We start from the raw sequence: 21,370 nt of genomic DNA on the forward strand, positions 1-21,370 counted from the left end.
GGGGAGGTCCTAAATGAATACTTTGCTTCAGTATTCACTGGAGAGAGGGACCTGGTCGTTTGTGAGGACAGTGTGGAACAGGCTGATATGCTCGAACAGGTTGAGGTTAAGAGGGAGGATGTGCTGGAAATTTTGAATGATATGAGGACAGATAAGTCCCCGGGGCCAGACGGGATATACCCAAGGATATTACGGGAAGCGAGGGAAGAGATTGCTGCGTCTTTGGCGATGATCTTTGCGTCTTCACTGTCCACTGGAGTAGTACCGGATGATTGGAGGATGGCAAATGTGTTCCCTTGTTCAAGAAAGGGAATAGGGATAACCCTGGGAATTATAGACCAGTCAGTCTTATGTCGGTAGTGGGCAAATTATTGGAGAGGATTCTGAGAGACAGGATTTATGATTATTTGGAAAAGCATGGTTTGATTAGAGACAGTCAGCATGGCTTTGTGAGGGGCAGGTCATGCCTCACAAGCTTTATTGAATTCTTTGAAGATGTGACAAAACACATTGATGAAGGAAGAGCAGTGGATGTGGTGTATATAGATTTTAGCAAGGCGCTGGATGAGGTTCCCCATAGTAGGCTCATTCAGAAAGTAAGGAGGCATGGGATTCAGGGAAAGTTGGCTGTCTGGATACAAAATTGGCTGGCCCATAGAAGTCAGAGGGTGGTAGTAGATGGAAAGTATTCAGCATGGAGCTCGGTGACCAGTGGTGTTCCACAAGGATCTGTTCTGGGACCTCTGCTCTTTGTGATTTTTATAAATGACTTGGATGAGGAAGTGGAAGGCTGGGTTAGCAAGTTTGCCGATGACACGAAGGTTGCTGGAGTTGTGGATAGTGTGGAAGGCTGTTCTAGGTTGCAACGGGACATTGACAGGATGCAGAGCTGGGCTGAGAAGTGGCAGATGGAGTTCAACCTGGAAAAGTGTGAAGTGATTCATTTTGGAAGGTCGAATTTGAATGCGGAATACAGGCTTAAAGACAGGATTCTTGGTAGTGTGAAGGAACAGAGGGATGTTGGGGTCCATGTCCATAGATCGCTCAAAGTTGCCACCCAAGTTGATAGGGTTGTTAAGAAGGCGTTTGGTGTGTTGGCTTTCATTAACAGGGGAATTGAGTTTAAGAGCCGCGAGGTTATGCTGCAGCTGTATAAGGCCCTGGTTCGACCACACTTGGAATATTGTGTTCAGTTCTGGTCGCCTCATTATAGGAAGGATGTGGAAGCTTTAGAGAGGGTGCAGAGGAGATTTACCAGGATGCTGCCTGGACTGGAGGGCATGTCCTACGAAGAAAGATTGAAGGAGCTAGGGCTTTTCTCATTGGAGCGAAGAAGGATGAGAGGTGACTTGATAGAGGGGTACAAGATGATGAGAGGCATAGATAGAGTGGATAGTCAGAGACTTTTTCCCAGGGTGGAAAGGGCTATCACCAGGGGGCATAATTTTAAGGTGATTGGAGGAAGGTTTCGGGGAGATGTCAGAGGTAGGTTCTTTACACAGAGAGTGGTGGGTGCGTGGAATGCGGTGCCAACGGTGGTAGTAGAAGCAAATACATTAGGGGCATTTAAGCGACTCTTGGATAGGTACATGGATGATAATAGAATGAAGGGTAGGTAGTTAGTTTGATATTAGAGTAGGTTAAATGTTCGGCACAACATCGTGGGCCGAAGGGCCTGTACTGTGCTGTACTGTTCTATGTTCTATGTTCATTCTGACAGGCAGCACATTGACTGAAAGGTTAGTCGAATTGGACACGTTTAACTCTTTATTCTCATATGCCATTATTCTTCTGTGTACATCCTTCAGTTCGATCCCTACATCCTTCCTATTAATCTCACTCAGGAGAGTGGAGCAGAGCAGCATCTCAACGAATGTCCTCTACCTTGCTGCTGACAATAACTTTTCAGCAGTGCAGTAAAGCGATTCTCTTTTCTGGGCAGTTTTTCTTCTTTTCTCGCTCTTGAACCTCTTGTTTGTCAAAAATGAGGTTCAGAATCCTGTCTCTTAGTTAGTAACCCACTCTCTAATGTAGTCTTTGGTCTATTGGTCAGTAGAAATGGGAGAGTAGACAAATACAAGATAGGCACACCATCCTGACTTGGAACTTTATCAACGTTCCTTCACTGTCGCTGGGTCAAAATCCTGGAACTCCCTCCTTAAACATCACTGTGGGTGTACCGACACCACAAAGATTGAAAGCAGGTCAACAAGGCAACTAATCCCCACCTTCTCAAGGGCATTTAGGGGTTGGCAATAAATGCTGGTCTTGCCAGCGATGCTCACATCCCATGAACGAATGAAAAACAATAGAACACCAAAGCAGGAGGCAAGTGAAAATGACTTGGAGCTGGAGGGAAGAGGGATAAAGAGATATGGGAACAAGACAGGCACATGGGACTAGGACTACTGCTTAAGTGAAGGATAAGCATCAAAAGTGCCTAATAGGCCAAATGGCCTGTTTGCCTTCTTGTAATTTCGATGTAATTCTATGGAATGAATTTAATGGCTGTAGCGGTGGCCTTGTCCATTGGCATGAAAGCAGGGGCCACCCCGCTTGGCCATTTTCAGAAGCCTCAATGCAATTTAATGTCAACCAGGTGTTGAGGCTTCCATCCCTTTGAGGGTGGAGATCCCACCTTCAAGAGCTGCCTGCCAGTGTGGTTGAGCTCGCCAGGGCAAATCTGGGGGAGCGGTTGGTGGTATTTAATGAGGGCAGGGTGGGTTATTTCAGTGGTGGCAACCCTTGCTGTAAGGGGGGCCTTCCATGGGCCACAGAGTGCCTGATCTGGAGGCACCAACCCCAATCGAGTCCACAGGGAGGCCACCAGCTTATATTAGGGCCCCCGCTGCTGGTAAAATGCAGGCGGGAAGTTGCGCTTAAGTGGCCTTTAATTGGCCAGTTAAAGGCCTCAATTGGCCTCTAGGCGTGAAGGCCGTCCTGGACCTTCCCCAGCCCTGGTAGAAATGCATCACATCGGGAAGGTGATTGGCACTTCACTCCCACCTTCCCTTGCCATTATATGTTCCCCTGCCTCCCAGCCCATCCTTGGAGAGTTGGAGGGCTGGTAAAATCCAGTCCTATGAGTGCACATTGTACACTCACTTTAAGAATTGTGGGAACTTAGTGTGGTTCAAGAGGTCTTTGAAAGTGGCAAAATAGTAGCAAGGCAGAGGCATAGAGAAAGAATTATCCTAGAGTGCAGTCGTTGACAGTTCTGTCACCACTAAGGTTTGAGCAAGAGATGTGGGGAGAAAATGAGGTAATGACCTGGAACTTGCTGCCTACGTGGGTGGTGGAAGAGACAGTCAATGATTTAAAAGGAAATTGGATGGGCACTTGTTGGAAATAAACTTGCAGTGCTACGGGAATTGAACAAGGGAATGGGACTGATTGGATTGCTCTACAAAGAGTTGGTGTGCATTCGTTGGACCGAATGGCCTCCTGTGCCATAATGACGACGACTCTATGACTGTGATAATAGTGAAGTGGCAAGAAATGAGGTGATGTGCAACAGTCTCGGCTCAGAACAACGAAAGATGCCGTGGTTAGATGGAGAAAAGCCAATGAGAGATTTGCAAATGAAGGCAAGGATTTTGATATCAATGTGCTTGGGAAATAAGGGATCGAATAGATATCAGTGAGGGTAGAGATCTAAGGCAAGTGGGACTTCCTTAGGCACAATGTGGGAGGTAGAGTTTTGGAGGAGCTGGACCTCTCTCGGGCAGAGCTTAGCGGATGGGAACTGCTGGGAGGAGGTAGAAGTCAACTCTGAAGCTGGTTGAATACTTTTTTGGGGTTTCTTGTGTTTTGGAGGGTGTTAAACAGTCTTCTCAGCACATATTGGATCCTCGGCAGTGGTATTCACAGGCCAAAGACAAGGCCAGAGTGAGCAGGTGGGGTTTCTTGCTTTTTGGGAATCACACAGACACGATTGGTGAATCTAAATGGTGGGTTCTTTTATTGAAGATACTAACTTCTATCCAGCAATACTGGCAAGGTAGTTTTTCATGTCTTGTTCCTGTGGCTGCTTCCAGCGAGTGCTTGGAGATCACATGCATCTGTACATCACGTCCTGTCTGGTGATCAACAGCCATTTCAGAATAGCCCCTTAAAGCAATACTGCAACACTTAATGCCACAACATTTCCCACTTTCTGACGGTTGGAATGTTTTCAAGAATTACTGTGGTTCCCTGTTCACAGAATCGTTTCAGTGCAGAAGGAGGCCATTCAGCCCATCATGTCTGCACTGGCTCTCCAAAAGAGCAACTCCCTCAGTTCCATTCCCCTGCCTTCTCCCCATAACCCTGCACATTCTTCCTTTTCCTATAACTGTCTAATTCCCTTCTGAATGCTTCAATTGAACCTGCCTCTACCACTTTCTCAGGCAGTGAATTCCAGACCGTAAGTTTTTCCTCATGTCACTTTTGCTTCTCTCACCAAATACTTTAAATCTGTTCTCGATCCTTTCACGAGTGGGAACAGTTTCTCTCTATCTACTCTGTCCAGACCCCTCTTGATTTTGATACCGCTATCAAATCATCTCTCAGCCTTCTTTTCTCCAAGGAAAACAGTCCTAACTTCTCCAATCTGTCTTCATAACAGAAATTCCTTATCCCTGGAACCATTCTCATGAATCTTTTTTGTTCTCACTCCAATGCCCTCACATCTTTCCTGAAGTGGCAGCACCCAGAACTGGACGCAATACTCCAGCTGAGGCTGAACTAGTGTTTGGCTACAGCCAATCTAATATATTATCTGGTCACTGGTATCTGAAGGGTCACTGACCTGATGTTAACTCTGCTCTCTCCACAGATGCTGCCAGACCTGCTGAGTATTTCCAGCATTTCTTGTTTTTATTTCAGATTTCCAGCATCTGCAGTATTTTGCTTTTATTATATATTATCTGGTGGACTTTTTTTTTCCTGTCCAGTAGAATTAGGCCTCAGAACATATCCATCTCAAATTTAACCTAAAACTCTGCTCATTAAAAAAAGATGTTTGCAGACTGTTTGATCCTTTCGTCATTTGCATAGAGTCAGGGGAGCTCGCTGCTGCTACTCCCAGATACTGAAAAAGTCTTTGATAATATTGAATAGATTCATCTGTTTGACACTGAGCATAAATTTGGCTTTAGTAATATTCTTCATAGAATTATCCTAAACATTGTATGTCAATTCTTTGACTGCAGCTTCTGCTTTCAGTTCGGTTGTTTTTGCTTTGAGATTCAAAAAGAAATACAGCATGTCACAATTTTGTTTTAGGACATTTGCAGAATCATTCTAAACCACTGCCAGGGCTGTCATGAGTATATAGTGGAATCAATGTGCCAGAGAAGAGGGCTACAGGCATGTCTGCCATATAGGTTCCACAGAATAAGAGAGAAGCTTGTGTTTTTGGTCCTTTTCTCGAGGTCCTGACTGTTCATATGTTGAAAAACCAGATGAGCCCAGATGTGCTATCAGAATTAAAAGAAGTCTTGCATTTATTTATCTTAGCATAATTCTCCGAAATGTCTCAAAGCGCTACAGCTGCAATAAACTACTTTGAGATGCAGCAATTGTTGCTCTGCAGGCAAACTATGCCCATTTTGAGCACAGCAAGATCTAATAAAATATCAATGAGACAAATGGATGGTGGATCTATTTTTCATGTTTTTTTGTTAGCACCGCAGCCTCACAGCTCCAGCGACCCGGGTTCAATTCTGGGTACTGCCTGTGTGGAGTTTGCAAGTTCTCCCTGTGTCTGCGTGGGTTTCCTCCGGGTGCTCCGGTTTCCTCCCACATGCCAAAGACTTGCAGGTTGATAGGTAAATTGGTCATTATAAATTGCCCCTAGCGTAGGTGGTAGGGAAAATATAGGGACAGGTGGGGATGTGGTAGGAATATGGAATTAGTGTAGGATTAGTATAAATGGGTGGTTGATGGTCGGCACCGACTCGGTGGGCCGAAGGGCCTGTTTCTGTGCTGTATCTCTAAATAAAAAGAAAATAAAAAAGGACTTTGGCCTAGAGACCAGGAAAGAAACCCTCCTGACGTGCAGCCTTTAACATCCATCCAAACAGACAGACAGAACCTTAGTTTAATGGATTATGCAAATCCCATAAAAAAACTGGCTACTTATTTCCCCAATCGTGGATTCAAATCTGGAGCGTGGCTGCGTTTCTGTAGAATTCTAAATATATAAATTGTACCTGGTAAATGTCTCACAGTCATTGTTGAGATGGCTTGGCCATGTGAGCCGCATGGAAGATGGCAGGATCCCCAAAGACACATTGTACAGCGAGCTCGCCACTGGTATCAGACCCACCGGTCGTCCATGTCTCCGCTTTAAAGACGGCTGCAAACCATGAAGTCCTGTGACATTGATCTCAAGTCGTGGGAGTCAGTTGCCAGCGATCGCCAGAACTGGCGGGCAGCCATAAAGGCGGGGCTAAAGTGTGGCGAGTCGAAGAGACTTAGCAGTTGGCAGGAAAAAAGACAGAAGCGCAAGGGGAGAGCCAACTGTGTAACCGCCCCGACAAACAAATTTTTCTGCAGCACCTGTGGAAGAGCCTGTCACTCTAAAATTGGCCTTTATAGCCACTCCAGGTGCTGCTCCACACACCACTGACCACCCTCCAGGTGCTTGCCCATTGTCTCTCGAGATAAGGAGGCCAAAGACATTGTTGAATATAAAGAGGTTTACATTCAAGGTGGGACAAATACTTGAGGTAACTTTCAGTGTCCACCTTGTTCGGATGAACTATAGTGGATTTTTGATGTGCCCTGTATACATTGATACAAATAACATTTTGCTTCAGAAACAGCAAATGGCATCTCAGTTAACAGGATTCATGATGATGATGATGTCAAGTGACCTTTCTGAAACTGCAGCTATCAACTTCCTGCATTGTTGGCACAAATAGAAACAGACCTCTATCTATGGAATTCTTTTTCTCAGACTCCTGGCGGAAGGTCGCTGTGATGTAAATGAATGTGCTTCCCAATCATAAATGATTTAATATAAATGAGGCTTTTTTTTTTAACCGTAGTAAGAATTAACACCAACCCTGATGAATAAGCAGAAACCCCATATGTTGTCCCAGAAGGTGCTGTGACAAGCTCTTTTACAGATTAATAAATTTGTCGCCTCACTATGGGTCAATCTCTCAGGCTGCCCTTTTTTAAGTGAACTTAATGCTGTCAAACTGAACAGTTAATTTGCAGCCTCTAGTAGGCTTTTGTAAATTGTGAACTGAAGGTTATGACTTGTACATAGGTACAAATGAGCATCAGTTGTTTGATGCCCAACAAAAATGTTTCAAGTGTTTTGCTATGTGATTAAATACCAGTTAAGATCCTTATTTACGTGAATACTTCCAGATCATTGGAAAACAATACACAGGATTCACAGACATTGATGCAGTCTATCTATTAAATCCCAATTCCAAAAATGCATTCTCCATCTCTCTATATATGTGAATTTTCTGTCACTTTGGTCACAGGCTGTATGGGGAGAGGGTAGGTTGGCTATAATTAGATGTAGTGAGTTAACCCTAAATGGTTGCAGAACCTGGTAGGTAAGATATTTATTGGATGAGTAAGAAGCTGAATATCCTGCTGAGGATATTAAGAGAAAGATTTCCCTATTGTGCTTCGGTCTTCTATGTTGCCAGGGCAGCACAAGAAACATGGGGCTGGAGGGATCATATGCTGTTCAGTAACCCCACTGATTTTCCATCCATTTATTCATGTGATCTTCCTTTTTTGATTTTCCCCTCTGTGCTACATCCAGAGGGTCCAAAATGCCCAAGTGCAATAAGATAAAATTTTATCCCTATAGGTCCACAAAGGCAAAAATAACCTTATGAATTTCAATAAGAACCATGAAAGTAAGTGACACAAGGACACTGAGATGAACTTCCAGCAACATATCCTTTCCATCACTAAAACTGTCTACTTCTGCCTTAGCTTACCTGCTGCTGAAACCCTCATTCTTGCCTTTGTTACTTCTAGAGTTAACCATTCCAATGCTCTCATAGCCAACCTGCCATCTTCCACCCTCCATAAATTCAAGCCCATCAAATGCTCTGCTGCCTGTCTCCTAATTCACACCAAGTCCTGTTCATCCAACATCCCTGTTCTCACTGATCTGCATTGGTTCCCAGTCCACAGATACCTCAATGTTTATATTCTCATGCTTGTCTTCAAATCCCTTCCTAGCTTTGTCCCTCTCTACCTCTGTAGCCTCCTCCAGCCCTACAAGCTTTCAACATAGCCTTGTTCCTCCAATGCTAGCCTCTCGCGCAACCCTGATCTTAATCGTTATACCAATGGCTGCTGTGCTGGAGCTGCCTAGGCCCTAAGCTCTGGAATTCCCTCCCTAAGCCACTCGGCCTCTCTAACCTCCCTCTCCTCCTTTAAGATGCTCCTCAAAACCAACAATTTGTCCAAGCCTTTGGTCATCTATCCCAATATCTCCTTGTGTGCCTTAGTGTTAAATTTTGATAATGCTCTTGTGAAGCACCTTGGGATGTTTTACTATGTTAAAGGCATTATATAAGTACAAGATGCTGTTATTATTATCAGTCAACTAGGTGGAAAACTGACTTAGTAATCCAGAGGCTTGGCTTAATATGGTGGAGAATGTGAGTTCATATTTCACCATGATAGTATATAGGTTTGAATTCAATTAAACAAATCTGTAAATAAAAAGCCCAGTATCGGTTAAAGTGAACATGCTGGATTGTTATAAAAACCTGACTGATTCACCAATGCCTTTTAGTGAGGGAAACCTGCCATCTTTACCTGGTCTGGGACTATATGTGTCTCCAGTTTCATGCCAACCTAGCTGACTGCCCTCAGAAGTGGCCGAGCAAGCCACTCCTAGGCCCAACCATCTTCAGCTGCTTCATCAAGGACCCTTCAATCATAAGGTCAGAAGTGGGGATGTTCGCTGATGATTGCACAATGTTCAGCACCATTCACGATTCCTCAGATACTGAAACAGTCCGTGTAGAAATGCAGCAAGACATGGATAAAAAATGGACAATATCCAGGCTTGGGCTGATAAGTAGCAAGTAACATTCGCGCCACACAAGTGCCAGGCAATGATCATCTCCAACAAGAGAGAATCAAACCATTATCCCTTGACATTCAATGGCATTACGATTGCTGAAACCCCCACTATCAACATCCTGGGGATTACCATTGATCAGAAATTGAACTGGACCAGCTCCATAAATGCTGTGGCTACAAGAGCAGGTCAGAGGCTTGGAATTCTGTGGCGAGTAACTCACCTCCTGTCTCCTCAAAGCCTGTCCACCATCTACAAGGCACAAGTGATGGAATACTCTGCACTTGCCTGTATGACTGCAGATCCGACAACACCCAAGAAGCTCGACACCATCTAGAACAAAGCAAACTAATTGATTGGAACCCCATCCACCACCTTCAACATTCACTCCCTTCACCACCGATACACAGCAGTTTAAGAAGGCCACTCACCACCACCTTCTCAAGGGCAATTAGGGATGGGCAATAAATGCTGGCCGAGCCAACGACGCCCACATCCCATGAACGAATAAAAAAATGGTCTTATTAATGTTGAATGGAATGGGTGTCTATCCCACAGAGCTTGGAAATTAACTCCAGATCTGTACAGGAACTCTTAAAGATGAGAAGGGAAGCTTTAGAAGGAGGCATATGTCAAAGGAGACTCCTATCTGGTAGAATAAGGTGAGATAATAAGGGTGATTGGGTAAGCAATGAATCTGGGGATCTTTAAACCAAAATATCAGTTGGAGCCTGCACATAAATGTACATGGAATATTTTCCACCGTTATCATTGTGAAAAAACACTTTTGAGATATGTTGGATTGTACAAGTGCAAATATTGCCATTATCATTTATCGTGCTATCAAAACGTTAGTCACCTTGAAGGACCACATTTTCTGTAAAAATGGAAAATGATATTGAAGTCATGATGATATTAGCTCAATATTTCCAAAATGAAACTTGCAATCCCAAAAATGTTGCAATTTAGCACAGGAAGCTTTGAGCCAAATTACTTTTGATCAAGTCGAATCTGTACTTAGAGTGTGTGTCATGAAAATCTATTTCATCATCAAGGCACACAAAAGTGCATATAGTGGTCCCTTGTTAACTCATTTATAATGCTAATTGATTGGATCCTAATCCTTTTATCTGCCGGTAAGCAGCTTTGTGCTGATCAAGGAAACAATCAGCTCAAATTAGTGGAAGCACTTTTGCCTGCTGGTTTCTCAGCAGAGTGCCTTGGACTTTCTTTTTGATCTCCAGCAGGTCTATCGCTGCCCCCAAAATGTTCTTCTTCGTTCTCCTAACATGCTTGCTTAGTTCCTCTGTTAGCCTTGGCATGACGCTACAAAGCCCTCAGCATGCTTGTACTTCCTCCATTGTGCATGTCCACTGGTGAATCCTTTTTTATGTACCTGTGATTTCTTTCCCCCCCCCCGACCCACTCGTTCCCCTTGCTTACCTGCTTCCGTTCCCTGTGGAAGATTTCTGACACTCCTTGTGCCTCTGCTTCTTCTGTCAGCATTTGTACTCTTGACCCTGTGAAGCATGGAAAGAACTGAAAGATGTTATTGACCCACCTAGCCAAGATTCTGGGAGTTAGCAATGAGACACCAGGGATGGGGATTTTAAAGTGGGCAGCTGGAATCAAAGATCAAGAGGTTTTTTTCTCACTCTCTAAATTGTCCTTATTTTTAGTTCATGCTGTTGGAAGCAGTAATTCCTTGCCTTCTTAAACATGAGTTCAGGTAATGGCGTGTTGATTCCTTGCCAAGATGCGTTTACTGAGAATGCTGTCAAGAATGCTTAAAAGCTGCACTTCTCAATTTCAAAGGATCAGCAATAGGAACTGTGCATAATGCCCTGTTTGGCTGGCTCCCAAAAGTACTCTACTTTTACTTCCAAAAGATACTTAAATCATGCCCAAGAACTATTGCTTAGCCTCCATTTATACAAACTTCAAAAACTACTGCCAATGAAAGGCAGCAGAACTAGACAACATCTAGGTTTGGGCTAATAGGTGACAAATAACATTCACGCCACACAAGTGCCAGACAATGACTATCTCCAACAAGAGAGAATCTAACCATCTCCCCTTGGTGTTTCATGGCATTACCATGTAAACCGTGGCGCGGAGTCAACTCCCCCTTGGCCCCTTTATTCCCTTCACCCACTTGATCCTGGCCATCACGTGGGACTAAGTCCCCTTAATTCAGGCTCAGGCTGGGTGTTTGGGATATCAGGTTATAGGAGAGCCACCCTCCACCTAATCCACCAGCTACAGTTAATGGCTTAGTACAAAGAGGAGGAAACTCAGTCCTTTCTTTAACTATTAATTTACTTTATTCACGTTGTTGTACAATGTAAGAATAAGGCTTATACACTTGGTTAGACAAAAGCATGCAACTCAAATTGGGTTATACAGTTAATAACAAAGCTAACTAGAATCGATAAGCACACCCACTAGGTTCCTCTGACCTTTCCCTGACCTAGTCACAGAAAACAAAGGATAATACCCGAAAAAGGGGAGAGCTGATGCTGGCCAGGCGTTCTGTTCTCTCTCTCTTTTATGTCGTCGCTGTGTTGCTCACGCAAGGTCTTCCACTTCCGCGATGGTTGGTCTCCGGAGTTTTTCGCTGGCTCTATGCCTGAGATTCTCCATACTTATTCTCTTTCTTATCTCTTCGAGCTGTGCTGTCTCTTTCCCATTGGTTTAGGCCTGCTCACCTCGTTCGTATCTTCTCCTTATTGGCCCAGGCCCAAGGACCCCGGTATCACTCCTTGTCCAAATAAGGCTCCATTCTTGTGATATCTCCCTTGTCTTTCGCATAACTTAATTAGTTCAAACTGGTTTTCACCAGCACAGGCCAGTGTCTGAGCTCAGGTTAGTTCAGTTCACAAGCTGTTCAGCAGTTTGTAACAGACTCAGTACTTCTTGCAGCCCCTGACCAACAACCATCACTGAATCCCCCACTATCAATATCCTGGGATAACCATTGACCAGAAACTGAACTGGACCAGCCACATAAATGCTGTGGCTAGAAGAACATGTCACAGGCTTGGAATTCTGCAGCAAGTAACTCACCTTCTGACTCTCCAATGCCTGTCCACCAACTAAAAGGCACAAGTCAGGAGTGTGATAGAATACTCTCCACTTGCCTGGATGGGTGCGGCTCCAACAACACTCAAGAAGCTCGAAGCCATCCAGTACAAAGCAGCCCAATTGATTGGCACCCTATTCACTTCCTTCATCACCGATGCACAGTGGCAGCAGTGTGTACCATCTACAAAATGCACTGCAGCAACGCACCAAGGCTCCTTTTGACAACACCTTCCAAACCCGTGACCTCTACCCCTTAGAAGGACAAGAGCAGCAGGTGCATGGGAACACCACCACCTGCATGTTTTCCTCCAAGCCACACACCATCCTGACGAGGAGCTGTATTGGTGTTCCTTCACTGTCGCTGGGTCAAAATCCGAACTCCCTTCCTAAAAGCACTGTGGGTGTACCTACATCCCAAGGACTGCAGCGGTTCAAAAGGCAGCTCACCACCACCTTCTCCAGGTCAATTAGGGATGAGCAATAAATGCTGGCCTAGCCAGCAATGCCCATATCCCACGAATGAATAAAAAAATATTAACTGCCTAAAGAATGAGGCACATTATGACCCCATTCAAATGTACTCATAAAGCTCATTGTTACAAATCTCTCTTCATAGTAAAGTTTTTTTTTCACCTGAAAACAGCTTCTCTGCTGCTGCCATCAATTTGTAGTAATAGACCTCAGTCACACATAGCTACAATTGTTTCCTTAAAAAAAGGGTGACTGAAACTTTAAATCTCACCCCAAAAAATAGTGAGGCTCATTTGGTGTGGTTCTGATGTGGCTGAAGCAAAATATTTGTATGTGGAGAAGGGAGTTAAAGAAATATGCAATGTCTATCATAATCTGCACATATTCATGTACAAGAGAAAAACAAATGAATGTTATCAATAAACAGATGGAACATTTTTCTCAATCTCTTGCCACGCTACAAGACATTTGGACATCCATAACATTAACGATTTTGGCAGGCAATACACTTTCCGGACCCTAGTCTGGTTATACATCTGTTGTTCTTTGGCATCAACCACTTTTTCAAATATGACAGTTCCCCACATCCATTGCTGGTGTCGGAATCACCTTAGCATTGATACATTTCTTGGGACACGACACTTTTACAAGTAGCAGGCCAGCAGACGACTAAACTCTGCATCATTGAGCAGTGATGGCTCAGTACCTTTAAACCACCAGGAAGGTTAAAAACTTTTTCAAAATGGGCTTACTGTACATTGTGTTAATTTTGAGAGTTCTGCCTCAAAATATTTGACATATTGCTTAATTCAGGATGTGTGTTAGCAGATTAGTTAAGTAAATCATTGCCATGCCAACTTAAAATGGCCTTCCCAGTCTCCCATTGCTTGTGGAGTTTTGAGTTCACACAAATGTTTTTGATGCGAGTGCCTTGGTCTAGCAAATCTTGCTGGCAATTACCACTAAATAAATGCAGGTTAGTTTCATGCTAGTAAAGGCAATTAGCCATACCAGAGGAAATTAAGTTCTATACGAAGGCAGCATTGCAAGTGTGAGGAGGGGAGGGTGAATTTGTGCTAATCACAGAACTAATCAGGAGTTAAATCATGTTGCCCATTGGTTTCTTAGTGGAATGCATTGGCATCTTGTCAATCTTCAAAGCAGTGCTCTTGCCTTTGAACCAGAAGATCGTGAGTCCAACCTCACTTCAGAGATGGAGGTGGTTTCTTTTGGGTGAGCTATTAAATTGAACCCCTGTGCTGAATTTTCAGTTGCCCATGGGGGCAAGTTTAGGTGCGGGCGAGCCCGGAAACCCATGCACTCGGAAGGTGTCTCTGATTCCTGACGTCTCAGTGACGTGGTTAGAGTGCAGGAAAGGGGAGCCAGCAACCCACACACCTCCAATTAATTGCTTGTTGAGCTCCTTGTGGAACTCATTCGGAGTACGGGGAGCAAGAGTTAGCAATTTTCAAATGGTAAGCATGAGGAACAGAGAGGCAAGCCATTAGTGTGCATGACTGCAGTGTGAAAACCCTATATAAAAGGGAAGATTTAAACTCAGCTGCTCATGCAGTGGCGCAGAGTTACCATCATTAGAGCTGAGAGGCTTGATTTTGTGAGGAGAGAGCATTTGGACATCCGTTGCTACCTCTAGCCATGCCTGCTTGGTCTGGATCACTGGAGCTCTTCTTCCAGATGGTGGGAGGAGTACAGCTCTCCTGTCCTCAACAGCCGTGATCAGGGCCTCAAGGGAGACATCAGAAAAATATGGGGTTGGCTGGGGACACCTGCCCAAACGACTGCTGGCCCTCTGCTGTCCCTGCTCATCCATTTCCAAAGGCAACAGCAAGCCCAGTCATGGTTGCTGTTTGTCTTTTAAATTCTCTCTTAATGCCTAGCTCCCGCCTCCTGCCCACACCCGATGCCCCTAATTGGGCGCCAAACTTGGCTCTGGGCCAATCAGTGGCTGACACTTTGAAAATTGTGTTACATCACTGACACTGATGTGGGGGATTGGGGGGGGGGGGAGGCGTCGGGGCCCAGAAATGTTCAGGGGTTCCTGCCCCAGAATGAAAATTTGGTCCTCTATCTCCCTTCTCAGGTGCATGTAAAAGAGCACTCTTCAAAGAAAAACAGGTCAATTCTTCCAGTGTTCTAGCCAGCATTTATGGCTGGAACAAATGATCATTTATCTCAGTGCTGTTGTGGCACTTTACTATGCGCAAATTGGCTGCTGAGCTTTTCTACATTCCAATTTCAAAAGTACTGTTTTGTCTGTGAATTGCTTTGGGACATACAGAGGTCATGAATAAGCACTATATAAATGCAAGGTTTTTTTTAGGAGGACAAGTTCTGCTAGACGTACTCTGACGACACTCAGCTCGACCTCACCACCACTTCTCTCAACTCCTGCACTGTTGCTGAATTATCAGACTGCTTATCTGACATCCAGTACTGGATGAGCAGAAATTCCCTCTGATTAAATATTGGGAAGACTGAAGCCATTGTTTTTAGTTCCCTGCTCCAAATTTTGTTCCCTAGCTACTGACTCCATCCTTTTCACTGGCAACAGTCTGAGATTAAACCAGTCTGTTCACAACCTTGGTGTCATATTTGACCTCAAGATGAACTCCTGACCGCATATTAGCACCATCACTAAGACCACCTATTCCACCTCTGTAACATTATCTGACTTTGCAGCTGTCTCAGGTCATCTGCTGCTGAAACCTTCATTCATGTCTTTGTTACCTCTAGTCTTGGCGATTCCAATGCATTGCTGCTGGTCTCCCGCATTCTACCCTCTAAACTTGAGGCCATCCAAAATTCTACTGCCCATGTCCTAACTCTCACCAAGTCCCGTTCACCTATCATCTCTGAGCTCACTGACCTACAGTGGCTCCCAAGCAACATATTGATTTTACAATTTTCATCCTTGTTTTCAAATCCCTCCATGACCTCACCGCTCCCTATCTCTGTAATCTCCTCCAATCCCATAACCATCTGAATCATCTAATCTGTTGATATGAAACTTACCACATTTAACTGAGTGGTTAAACCATTAATTTAACTGGGGTAACATCTCTTGAAAAATAACGAACAAATGAATTTCACACATGTGCTAAGTGTATTTCACATTTATAGTTGAACAGCTTAATTTCAAGGCATGAGTTGGATATGTTTTCTTATCAAACAACAGCAAAATAGTTCAGATGTATATAGTACATAGTAAATAGTTTGCTCATCTAATTCTGGCCTTTTGAGAATCCCTGATTTTGATTGCTCCACCATTGGTGGCTGTGCCTTCAGTTGTCTAGGCCCCAAGCTCTGGAATACCTTCTCTACACCTCTCCTCCTCTCTACCTCTCTTTCTTCCTTTAAGACACTCTGAAAGCCTACATCTGTGACCAGACTTTGGTCATCTGACCTAATATCTCCTTAAGTGACTCGGTGTCATACTTTGTTTTAAAATGCTCCTGAGAAGCACCTTGGGACGTTTTATTACATCAAAGGCACTATACAAATATAAGTAGTTGTTGTTGTACAAGTGAAGGCACGTGCTTCTTGTGTCCTCCCTTTCGCTTGTGCTAATAACAGAAGAAGAGATGGGATTGGCAGATTGGGGGAACCTTCCATAAATTCTGTCAGCTCCGTTAGAACTGGTCTGATGAAAGATCATTAACTGGAAATATTGATTCCGTTCCTCTCTGCATAGGGACTGCCTGATCTGTTAAGTGTCTCCAGCCTTTTCTCTTTCTATTTCATTTTTCCAGCATCTGAAGTATTTTGCTGTTGTTTCAGAAGAAAACATTCAATCGCGCCTTGAAATTAAACTCTTCAACTATAAATGTGAAACACACTGAGCACATATGTGTGAAATTGATTTGTTCGTGATTTTGTTAGAGATGTTAACCCAGTTAAAATTAATGGTTTAGCCACTCAATTAAAATAACAGGAAAGTTTTATATCAACAGATTAAGTAATCAAACACTTGTATTTAAAGAGCCCAATCGCAAGGCATTGCTGGTTAACTGTAACTGCTGTTTTTCCATAACTAACTTGGGGGAGTGGAAATATACTTCAGGAACTCATCCAATATTCTACTTCCTGTATCTTAACTCAAACTAAGTTCCGCTCACCGCTCACCCCTGTGCCCACTGACGTCCATTGACTTATCATCCTTATATTCAAATCCATCCAGAACCTTGCCCCTCCCTACTTCTGTTCCCTCCTTCAGCCCTACGGCCATCCAGGGATCACCGCACTCCTCCAATTCTGGCCTCTGACCCATCCCCAATTTTAATCACTCCACCATTGCAACCGTGCCGTGAGCTGCGTAAGCCCTAAGCTCTTGAATTCCCTCCCAAACCCTCTCTGCTTCTCTACCTCTCTATCTCTCTCTTCTCCTTTAAATCTCTCCTTACAAAGGACCTCTTTGACCAAGCTTTTGGTTACATGTCCTAATGTCTCTTTTGTGTGATTCAGTGTCAATTGCTGTGCGATAATTCTTCTGAGAAGCAACTTGGAACATTTCATTACATGAAAGGCATGATACAAATACAAGTTGTTGTTGTTGTTGTAATGTACATTTTGTTAACTTTGGGAACAACCAATTGTTCTCAAATCACTAAGGTATCTGTGGCAATTTGATAGTAGCTGTTATCTTTGATCCAAATTGCTTCATTTCACCTTTTGCAATATTGTATAACTGTCCGGTCCTTCACTTCAGAACTTGAAACCTGTTTGTCAATCACCAACTTTTCAAAAGTAGTCTTCTGGTAGTTGTTTATAAAATTACTTTCTAGTCAAGTTTGGCAGAGAAAAAGGTGTGAGTAAATTTTATTTTTTATCTGTGATTAGATGGAGGACAGCAGCAGATAGTTGAATGACAGAAGCAAAGATAGTGAGGGAAATTAGAAAAATAAAAGATAGACCTGAGATCCAGAGCATATGTGAATGGTTATACAGATCCTTGCATATTCCTCTACTCTGACATTCTGTAATAAATATAACCTGTTCAAGATCATTGGGTTGATGTTACAGATGCTGGGAGCCTCCAACGGCCGTTCATTTAAAATTGTTGGAATGAAATTCCCCAAGTGGCGATTCTACATCTTGTGGGTAAATTGGTGCCTCAAAAAGTATATGGGCTTTTCAGATGGATGCTGTGGTTCTTTGCCAATTGCTAGTGTAGAGTTCTGGTTCTCCTTTGAACAAAGAACCAAGAACAACGCAACCCTTTATTGCAGGAATTTTGAATGGCATTTTCCTGATTCACGAGAACAAATAAAAGTACTCCTTTCTTGTTCCCTTTCATCTGTTGAAGTAGGAATCTATCTGAATGTTCCCAGATTTTAACTCCATGGATTAATAACTCACTGATTTTCTGATTTTTGCCATTTAGTATTTACAGGTGGGTATAGGAAACCTATTCAAGAATATAGTGGCCTCTGAATGGAAATGTCCCATCCATCATTTGCAGTTATTTGGCTGACTTGACATCTGTTCAATGCTTTCACCTTGCCCTTTCATATTCAAGCCTTAAGCAAATAGATTTTGGTTGCAATTTCCCTCAATGTGGAAGATGAAGCTTGAATAGGAAAAAATGCCCAACCTGATTATACAGATCACAGACTGGGGACACATGCACCAACAAAATTATCTTCGTCAGTTGTCTACTGCTCCTGTTGCATGGGATTGAAATGAGTTGCAAATGTTGTTTATGAGACTCACATCTCCGTTGCTGGATCTTCGTCTTCTAATTCAGGAGCATTCTCGTTGTCATTTGTTTGTAGATTCACTGTAAGGGGCTGTGTCATTAAGTCATCTTCCAAAATTATTCCCAGCTGTTCCAGCTGACCATTACTCTATAATGAGAACATTTTCCTTTGATTCTACACAGTCACTGTTGAGACATGGATCAATTAATTTCCTTCTAATTATGCTTAATAGAACGTAAGGACATAAGAAATAGGAGCTACAGTAGGCTATTTAGCCCCTAGAGCCTGCACCACCATTCAACAAGATCATGAATGATCTTCAACCTCAACTCCACCTTCTCGCACTATCCCCATATCCCTTAATTCCCTTAGTACCCAACCAATCTATTGATATCTGTCCCAAATATACTCAATGACTGAGCATCCACAGCTCTCTCGGGTAGAGAATTCCAGAGATTCACAACCATTTGAGTGAAGAAATTTCTCCTCATCTCATCAACCCCTTATTCTTAGACTGTGATCCCATGTTCTCGATTCCCCAGCCAGGGGAAACTTTTTCTCAGCATCTACCTGGTAGGACCCTTAAGAATTTTATGTTTCAATTAAATCAACTCTTATTATTCTTAACTCCAGGGAATATAGACCTGGTCTACTCAATCTCTCCTCATAGAACAATCTCCTCATCCCAGTAACCAGTCAAGTGAACCTTTGTTGCATTCCCTCTCGGGCAAGTACATTATTCATTAGGTAAGGAGGCCAAAACTGCACACAGTACTTCAGGTGTGGCCTCACCAATGTGTAATTGTACTAGGACTTCTTTACTCTTAAACTCTAATCCCTTTGTAACAAAAGCAAACATACCATTTGTCTTCCTAATTGCTTGCTGTACCTGCATGTTAACTTTCTATCATTCATGTGCAAGCACACCCAGGTCCCCTGAATGCAATCATTTCTCAATCTCTCGCCATTCAAAAAATATTCGGCTTTATTTTATTTTTCCTACCAAAATGGGTAACTTCACAATTTTCCACTTTGTATTCCATCTGTCATGTTCTTGCCCACTCACCTAATCTGTCTATATCCCTCTGCAGCCTCTTTGTGTCCTCCTCACCACTTACTTTCTCTCCTAACTTTGTATCAATAGGAAACTTGGATATGTTACACTCAGTCATTAACATAGATTGTAAATAGTTGTGGTCCAAGAACTGATCCTTGCAGTAGCCAGCTAGTTACAGCCTGCCAACCTGAAAATGTCTTGTTTATTCCTTCTCTCCATTTTCTGCCCATTAACCAATCCCGTGAGTCCTAATTTTGTGTAATAACCTATCATGTGGCACCTTATCAAATGCTTATTGAAAATTCAGATCCATTGGTTGCCCCTTATCCATCTTACTAGTTACATCCTCAAAAAACTGTAACATATTTGTCAAACACCATTTCCCTTTCATAAATCTGTGTTGACTCTGGTTCATCATATTGTAATTTTCGAAGTGCCCCATTACCACATTCCTAATAATCAAGTCTAGTATTTTGCCTAATACTGATGTTAGGCTAACTAGCCTATAGTATCCTATTTTTTCTCTTCCTCCCTTCTTAAATAGCAGGGTTATGTTTGCTATCTTCCAATCTTTGGGAACTATTCTAGAATCTAAGGAATTCTGGAAGATCCAAACCAATGCATCCACTATCTCTGCAGCTATTTGTTTTAAAACCCTAGGATGCAGGTTGTATGGTCCAGCGGACTTGTCGCCATTTAGTTCAATAATTGCTCCAGTACTATTTCTTTACTTATCCTGATTTCTAGGGGACTGAGTTGCTAAATTAGCAACACTGTTAAGCTACTTAGAACCTCTAGTACTCTTAAACTTCATCAATGTAGAATCCAAGAGCTTTTGCTATTCTGTACTTGCTGTTTTAACTTGCCGGGTCTCTCTGAAATGTCTTACTGATTTTTCTAGTTGTTTGGAAAGCTTGGTTGTGCACCATTATATGATTCCTAGGTTTGTTAAATCTTCTGTTTGGGAACTTAATGGGTCGCCAATCATCTAACTAAACTTAACAGTATCCAATCTTGGATAAACCCTTGTGAATTTACACAGAAGGTATTGGCACCTAATTGTTTCATAACCACTTAAAGATATATGTTGTATTAAGAAGTATATTCAGGGGTCGGGGCAATCTCCATGATACCTTTGTGCCTGGACCCCATGATCTGAGCTACTCCACTAGATTCAGCAATAGTCAGGTAAGTCAGCTTGAAAGATTCAGTGCTTAAAATGCTCTCCCCCCACCCCCCCCCCCCCACACCACCCTCCAAGATTCAGCATTAGAATCATTAAGGAAATAAGGATTACTATGAATTTATGAAAATATTTTTTTTCCATTAGTTGTATTGACAAAGCATTGTTAACCACCTTTGTCTCTACCCTTGGTCTCACTGTAACTCAGTCACCTTGATTTCCCTCTCTTCAGTTTGTCTGAACTTTCAGACATTATGGGCCATATTTTAACCCTGAACAAGTGGAGGGTTTGTGAGTGATTTAAAATCTTGCCCATTTTCCTGATCAGATGTGAATGATTTAGTGTTTACCACTTAGGTGCTGTGACATGGTCATTAGCATAGGTATGACCTGCACTAAGCTTCTAAAAGAATACTTTGAAATCTTTGATAAACCCTTTAAGGTTGTCATGCAATTTATTTTCTCTATTCCCAGGGGAATGTGACATTTTCCTGCATTGAGCCGCACATCGTTCCGGTCACGTTCATGACTTCCAGTAGTTACTTGCTGCTGCCAGGAACAAATCAAATGGATGGATTATCTGTCAGTTTCCAATTCCGCACCTGGAACAAAGATGGTCTGCTGCTGTACTGTAAACTTCAAAAAGAGACTGGAGCTCTGCAGATTCACCTCAGTGATGGTAAACTGAAAGTAACTGTTCATAAATCATCAAGGAGCCAGGCTGACATCACTACAGGTAATTACAACAGTTCATTTTGCTGTCCGTGGTGACAGCAAATGATCTACGGAAATAGAGAGGA

At 43.0% G+C, this 21,370-nt stretch overlaps 1 protein-coding gene across 1 annotated transcript in view; it reads left to right on the plus strand.

The window, feature by feature from the left end:
- The window catches only part of LOC137371880 (contactin-associated protein-like 5), a 558,385-nt gene that overhangs the window by 76,160 nt on the left and 460,855 nt on the right, over positions 1-21,370 (plus strand). Inside the window, exon 5 of the mRNA XM_068034861.1 lies at positions 21,045-21,306. Coding sequence (XP_067890962.1) covers positions 21,045-21,306 — 262 coding nt within the window. The remainder of the gene's footprint in view (positions 1-21,044; positions 21,307-21,370) is intronic.

Source organism: Heterodontus francisci, chromosome 7 (genome assembly GCF_036365525.1).
Source record: "Heterodontus francisci isolate sHetFra1 chromosome 7, sHetFra1.hap1, whole genome shotgun sequence".
NCBI lineage: Eukaryota > Metazoa > Chordata > Chondrichthyes > Heterodontiformes > Heterodontidae > Heterodontus > Heterodontus francisci.